Raw genomic sequence first — 7,185 nt, 5'->3', positions numbered from 1 at the left:
AATCCTGTCTTCAGGCGTGTTTTGGTTAAACTGGGCTTGAAGCAGCCCTGTTGGCTCTGAACCTCCCTCCCCATCATGTGCTTATCAAAATAGCTGGAGATAAGTTTTTTTCCCCCAGAACAGCCACCAGTTCATGGATGCCAGATGGTTACTGCTCTTCCTCCCCGAGGCTGAGTCACCCCAGAAGGCTGCGGACACCCACAGGCTGGGGTTTGCTTTTTTGTTTTGTTTAATTCAGTTTACTTCTTTCTGTTTATCCAAAAGTTCCGACCGCAGCCAGATTTCACTGCATCAGCAGAACAAACCTCCCTGATGCTGCGGGAACTGGGGTTTGCGTTACCTCGGCTTTCCAGGACCCTTCTCATCCACCGTTGTTGCCTTTAATACCCAAACACCCCCAAAGCCACCAGGCTCCTGACACCTCACCCCAGCACATCGCTGGAAACTCTCTGCACCCACCACATCTTGGTTTCCCTTTGGCTCAGCATCACCCCACCAGCGATGTCTGATGATGATGGGAAGAGCAGCAGAGCGAACACCGTGGTCCTCCTTGTCCTACGGTCCTTCTGCTGCTGCCGCCTGTCCCTGGGGTGGCTCATCCATCCCGTCCTTGTCACTTCCCTCCCCAAACCATCTTGCAACATGCTCCTCAGGCTTCTTCGTCACCCTGTGTCCATCCTGGGCGTGCAGCAGTTCCCGTCCTGGCGCTTGAGATTATCTTCCCGCTCTATTTTACCTGGTGTTTCTCCAGACTTTAGGTAAACCACAGATTATTGTTTTTCATTCTCTCTGCCCCTTCCACTCCCACAGCTCATTTTTATTTGCATTTTTTCATCCGAGGAGGAGCAAAAGACATTTTAGAAAACTCAGCGGCCTCCTCTGGATCACCTCAGTGCCTCTTGTGACCCATTGCTGCTCCCCAGCCTCCTGCAAGCGCCCACATCGCACCCCGTGTCTCACCCAGCGTCTCCCGTCCCTCGTCCTCGGGGGCCGTGCAGGGAAGTGCTGCGGTGGGAAGCAGCCCCTGCCTTCCCACGCCCCTTCCCCGACCTCCTCTGTTCTTCTGCTCAGCGTTTCCTGCCTTATCCGTTCCCCCAGCTGCAAAATTGGGTCGCGATTCAGCGTAGCAGAGCCCTGCGGAGGCAGCTGGAGATGGATGGATGGGGGGGGAGCATCTTCTCCCCACACTTTACACCTCCCCAACCTGCCTAATCTCAGGCTGTGAATAGGAGGTGAATATTTTTCGGCGAGCCAATCCTGTCACACGCCCAGCTTCGTGCTATTCCAGGCCAGGCACGTTCTTATGGCCTCACCCGCTCCTGCATCCAGCCAAAATCCCTGCCAGGATCGTGCCTGCCGCTCTGCCGGCCCTGCCTGGACTTGCCGGGCAGCCGGGAGCAGCCAGCACCCCAAAAAACACGCCCGCGGGCGTGGGGCAGGGTTGGGAACATCCCTGGCACGTCCTGAGCAAACCTCTGCTCCAGTCGCGGTTGCGTTCATGGTGGGAATAGCGGGAGGAATCGCCCGGCACCATCCGGCCACCCTGTCCTCTTGGTTTTATTGAGCAAGGGTGTGACCCGTACAGGAGCATGTGGTGCAAAAAAACAGAGGATTGCTGCAGAAATGCAGCAGCAATGGGGAAATGCATGATTTCCTCGGGGAAATTTTTTGCAGTGAGGGTGGTGAGAGCCTGGCCCAGGTTGGCCAGAAAGATGGCTGAACCATCCCTGGAGACATCCCAGGCCAGGCTGGACGGGGCTCTGAGCAACCTGAGCTGGTGAAGATGCCCCTGCTCATGGCAGGGGTGGCACTGGGGGAGCTGGGAATGTCTCTTCCAACCAAACTGTTCCGTGATTCTATTTTATTTAGCTGAGAAAATCATTACATATTAGGTGCATAACTGGCTGCATTAAAGAAAGATTCAGCTCTTTATTTTCTTTTTAAGGTCCCCCAGCAGTTAGGACAAGGAGCAAACAGCTCACAACTGGGAAAATGCTGCAGGCGTTGCTGTCACCGCCCTTCTCTGTCCCCCCAGGACCTGGGGACACCATCGAGCTGCCACCCTTGCCTGCTGCTGGTGCTTTACTGTCCTAAATCACCTCCCTCCATCCCCACTGCCACGGTGCCATGTGAGGATGGGACAACCTGACACCGATAGATGGACCAGAGGTGGCCAAGCAGCATCGCCAAGCCCCTCTCTCGGGGCATTTTTGGGCACGGAACAGGTGGATGAATCCCTTGCCGGTGCCCCTGCTCAGGCAGCATCCCCGTTCCCCTGCAGCATCTCCACCACTTCAAGGGCTGAGATACATTTTAAGCCCAAACTGCAAATAGATCAATTTTCCTTCTCATTGACATAATTGAGCACAGTTTTGAGCACAGTTTGACACCCGGGCTGGTGCGGTGGCACGGGGTGGCTCTATTAGATTGGTGCAAAAGTAATTGCAGTTTCGCACTGTGAATTTTAAATCACTGTAGCTAGGCTCAAACACATCTTTATTAATCAAAATAGGAACCATTACAGTCAACACATTTTTGCCAACAAGAAACAAATTTGTTTATTCCTGTAGCATAAAAATCCGTGCTTCGGGATTCAGTGAACTCTTGGAAAGCATTTTCTGCATCCTGCTGGTTGTGGAAGCGTTTTCCCTGCAAAAAGCTGTTGAGATGCTTGAAGAAGTGGTAATCGGTTGGCGAGAAGTCAGGTGAATATGGCAAAAATCACAATTACCTTTGCACCAACCTAATACTTACAGGCCTCCCATAGCACAGTTGAACCACAAAAACCAGGAGCGGCAGCTGAATATTAAATAAAAGATTTGACTTTTATTTAAAATAAAATGCATTTGTACATAGTCTTGAAACCACAGACTACAGGAATGCAACACTGGTTATTCCTCGGCATTAGGTGGGGCAGAAGATCCCTCCTCGTTAGCGTTAACGAGGCGCTGGCTTAACGAACGGGGAGGTCCTGGCCCCGGGTATCAGTTATTGAGGGTGATGTGGCGCAGCTCTGAAATCCCATTTAACTTGGATAAAAATTTACTGGACTGAAATTATTACTTTTTGGGGGTGTTTTTTGTTTCTTGGTTACTCCCCTTACCCCTTACAGGCACACTATAGTTAATGCTGATACACCAGATCTATGCAATATTCTAGCTGGCTTGTGAGACTAGTTAAAAAAACTGTACAATTTTATAAAATTTGTGTTTTTTACATTAGTTACACAAAACCTATACTTCATAGACCTTTACTTCATATCGTAATGAAAAAGTTTGCATATCATAGGCAGAACAGTGACTATGCTGGTGAATACTAAAAGTGTCATAATACAATACGGTGTAAAAATAAAATAAAATTAAAAAAAAAAAAAGACAATATAAATGATTATCAAAAGGCAAGTTAACAAATAAAACAAAGCTATAACAGACTAACGGAGGATCATCTTTGAGGCCACACGCAATTGTTTTCAAAGAAGTCATGTTAGGCACCTGTAGCAGTCCCGGTGCGTGTAGTGTGAAAGGAGGACGCGGGTAGGACGACTTCAAAACAGGTCAAATGTACAGAATAAAAAACACACGAAATAAAAAGCAAGAAAACACTCATGCATTAAACATGATAAATAGACTTCATATAGGTTAAGCCCTGGATGGCTTTACAAGAAGATGGCTTAGAGTTCTCGTAGAAAATTGCCTATTTTTAGTCAGTCAAATCTTATCCTGATCTGCCCATCAGATTTGGTATCTAAAGGCCGGCGGCCCAGTTATAGCAAATTAACAGAAGTGCTCATTAGTGCACACAGATTAACTGGTCTGGTAATGCAAAAATTTTCATGATAAAAAAAAAAAAAAAGATACATTTCAAGCTTACTTTATTAAGCAGCATATTTCAAAGAACAGCTTTTTAAAGTTAAATATTAATATGGCCATGGGGTTTCCTCTCAGTGGACAGTAAGTGGGCCTCACACCCAACCACTGGTCAGTTTGTAGAACATCTCTTCGTCTAAACTCTCGTTCTGATCTTTCGCTCGCGTTGACAAGAAGATGTAGCCGCCGATGAACTCGTGAACCACTTTGCAATCCACCTCCGTGCAAATGAAGGACACCCGGACATCATCTGCAAACTCCACCGTCACCTGGAGGGCGAAACCACAGGGGTCAACCTCGCCGGCGCTTCCCAAAGGGGTTCCTGTCTACCTTTTGTTTTTCTTTTCTGATAAACCGGGTGCCTTTTCCATGGCTTAAGCAAAAAATCAGTGATCATTTGGACTCAATGGTCCTTATGGATTGTAGAAACATTTTGGTTGGAAGAGGCCCTCAAGATCATTGAGTCCAACTGTTATCCCACCCCTGTCACTAACCCATGTCCCCGAGAACCTCATCTCTGTTCAACCCTCCAGGGATGGTGACTCCAGCACTGCCCTGGGCAGCCTGTTCCAATGCCCCACAGCCCTTTGGGGAAGCAATTGTTTCTAAGATCCAACCTCAACCTCCTCTGGAGCAACCTGAGGTCTTCCAACCCAAAATATTCTGTCATTCTATGATGCAATGATTATTGTTCAAATGTTCAGATACAGAATTTTTTTTTTTTAATTATTATTTTAACTTAATGTTCTATTTTATCTACATTTATCTATCTATCTATTTAAATTATCATTACACCTTTTGTTCTGCTGTGACTTGGAGATAATTCTGCACCTCTCGGCAGTGAACACGCGGTGACATTGTCTTTGCTTCAAGGGAAACAGAGAGCGGGCACAGAAATAACACACGCTGAATTTCTTTCCAGTTTTCCCTGTGAGTGTATTCTGGTTTTGTAAGTTGAAGTCTGGCCATAGAAATGCTTTATGGGGGCTGGAGGGGGCTCGTTTTGGTGTGACTGAATAGACTGTCCATTTATTGATGCCTGGTGGTTTTTTGTCCCCCCATCAGTGACAGCTCTGCAGGAGGGAGGGGGGTTCCCAGCAGCGCATCTGAGCTGAATAAATGAGATATTGGGGCTTGCAACTGGGTTGAAACAAAGACTGAGGCAGAAGGCAAGCGGAGTATTTTCCACAGGAGAACAGCCCTGATGTATCCCTGGCAATTTTCATCGACTGTTGTGCTGAAAAGAACCACAAAAAGTTTGTGCATCCAAATGGAACGGTTGGGTAAAAGCCCAAATCGGAGCCTAGAGAAGGGGCTTCTGTTGCTTTGAAAGTTGCATGAAATGTTGCATGAAAGTCTGAGCTGTACTGCAAATAAAACTGATTTTAATACAGATAAGACCCAGTACATTCATATTACTGGTTAGTATCAAGCCTGAGCGTCAGTTCTGAAGTTGGATTTTATTTGGCTGAGAAAATCGTTAATGCATTAAGTGTGTAACTGGCTGCATTAAAGAAAGATTCAGGGTTTTATTCTTCTTTTTAAGGGTCATACTCAACTCCCCCAGCAGTTGGGATGAGCTCTGCTAGATCTCCAAGGAGGGTGGAAAAGCGAGGAGGAAAAACTATATTATGTTAATTACGCTAATGGGCCACACTTTAGAAAACAGTGATGTGAAAACCTGACTTCGATTTAACTTAGAAAAAACCCAGAGCATCGCCCATCTTGCATGACACGAGCCGGGGAAGCAGCCAAGGTGTCCAACCCCCTCTCACCATTTTAATCTCCCAGTTCACGTTCCACTGCTTCATGTTGCTGAAGCGCCAGGTTTTGACGGCGTCGCCCGTGCTGGCGTCCATGCGGATCAGCCGGTTGTAGGCGATGCCGATCAGCTCCTCCTTTTTGCCTCCCTGGAACCTGCAACACCGGGATTTATAAATACACAGCTACGCGCCTTAAATCAGTTATCAGAGTTAACTTATAAAATCTGTTTTATAAGTCGATGCGATTAACGCTTTTAATTTCAGGTCTGGCGCAACTTCCGCAGCTGCATATTTAATGTATTCTGCGTATTTATTCCCGCCCGGCGGACCCACCTTGCGATGAAATGCGTGATGCCGAATTCCGGCAGCGACTGCCAGGCTTGAATGAATCGCATCTTCGCCTCGATGAGGCTCATCTGGGCCACGTTCTGATGGGCTTCCAGGATGCGCGCTGTGATCTGCGGGTGGCGAGACACACGGGCTTTAGACGACGGGGGGTTCATTAGCGGCGTCGCGACCGTCACGCCAACGGGTTAACGACTCGGACGATCGATAATTTCTACCCCGAGCTGCTTTTGCTTCGCATCCCCAGACGTATAAAAAGCAAATATAGATCTGAGCTGTCTGGGGGTGAAGAGCCGCTCGGGTTCGTTTAGTTTAAGACGCGGGATGTGAGCGAACAGCCGGATAAATTTCTGGTGTAGGGTTTCTAGTTTCGCAGCATAAATCATCGGGGACCAGTATAAAAAGCAAACAGGGCCCAAGTTTCTCAGGGTGGGGGTGGGTTTTGTTAGTTTTTTTCATTATTGCACTCCAAACCAAAGGGGTTCTAGACTATTTTATCTTAAATTTATCTTAGTTTTATTGTTGCTCTCACTTACCAAGTCTCTTACATAGCCTGGCTGTAGATGGCAAGGCGAAAAAATCAAAAAAAGAAAAGGAGGCAGAAAGAAAAAAAGGCAATCAGAAATATGGCAATAAAGCAAAGAAAAAGTGTAAATTAACTGCAAACCAAAGTTCAAGCAAAACAAAACCACATGCACAATTTCTTAGGCAGAAAAGCAGCTGAAGTGAACATAAGGAAGCAGAGATTTGCCCCTCGTGCTGGCCCTGGTATCGTGTAGAGATGGTTTTGGTCCTGCTGGTGGGTGAAGGGGAGGGTGAAGCTGCTGTCTCAGAGGAGAACTCATGTCCCCGCACTCCTCTGCACTAACTCAACCCCCCTTACTGGCAAAGGAAGCTCAATAGGAAGCTCAGTAGCTCCTTTTATTTGAGACACACAGAGAGACGACGGGGATGCTGCTGGGGGTAACAAGGAGCTGGAGGAGAACATGAGCCGGGCTTCCTGAGGACGCATGTGCCCCTGCCAGGGCTGGATGTGGCTCTGACATCGAACCCCGGCCAGGCACTGGAGAGCTGTGAATACGCTTATTTTGGGGGGGGGGGGGGGTTTAAACTGCGTTTAAGATTTGTTGTTCACCAACCCAACGCTGCTGCAAGGGGTGGTGGAGACAAACAGCTGGGAGCCAGCGCCTCTGTAACACCCTGTTGTGAGA

The 7,185-nt window shown here is 47.8% G+C and overlaps 1 protein-coding gene across 1 annotated transcript in view; it reads right to left on the bottom strand.

The window, feature by feature from the left end:
* Positions 1 to 2,806: 2,806 nt before the first annotated feature.
* FERMT2 (FERM domain containing kindlin 2) overlaps positions 2,807 to 7,185 on the bottom strand; it is a 55,796-nt gene continuing 51,417 nt past the window's right edge. The window contains 4 exon segments of the mRNA XM_082058170.1: positions 2,807 to 4,135; positions 5,642 to 5,783; positions 5,963 to 6,087; positions 6,511 to 6,531. Coding sequence (XP_081914296.1) covers positions 3,962 to 4,135; positions 5,642 to 5,783; positions 5,963 to 6,087; positions 6,511 to 6,531 — 462 coding nt within the window. The 3' untranslated portion in view covers positions 2,807 to 3,961.

This window comes from Streptopelia decaocto (assembly GCF_964273445.1).
Source record: "Streptopelia decaocto genome assembly, chromosome: 7".
Taxonomy (NCBI): Eukaryota; Metazoa; Chordata; class Aves; order Columbiformes; family Columbidae; genus Streptopelia; species Streptopelia decaocto.
The sequence above is the reverse complement of the archived record's forward strand: the minus strand, read 5'-3'. Positions and strand labels throughout refer to the sequence as shown.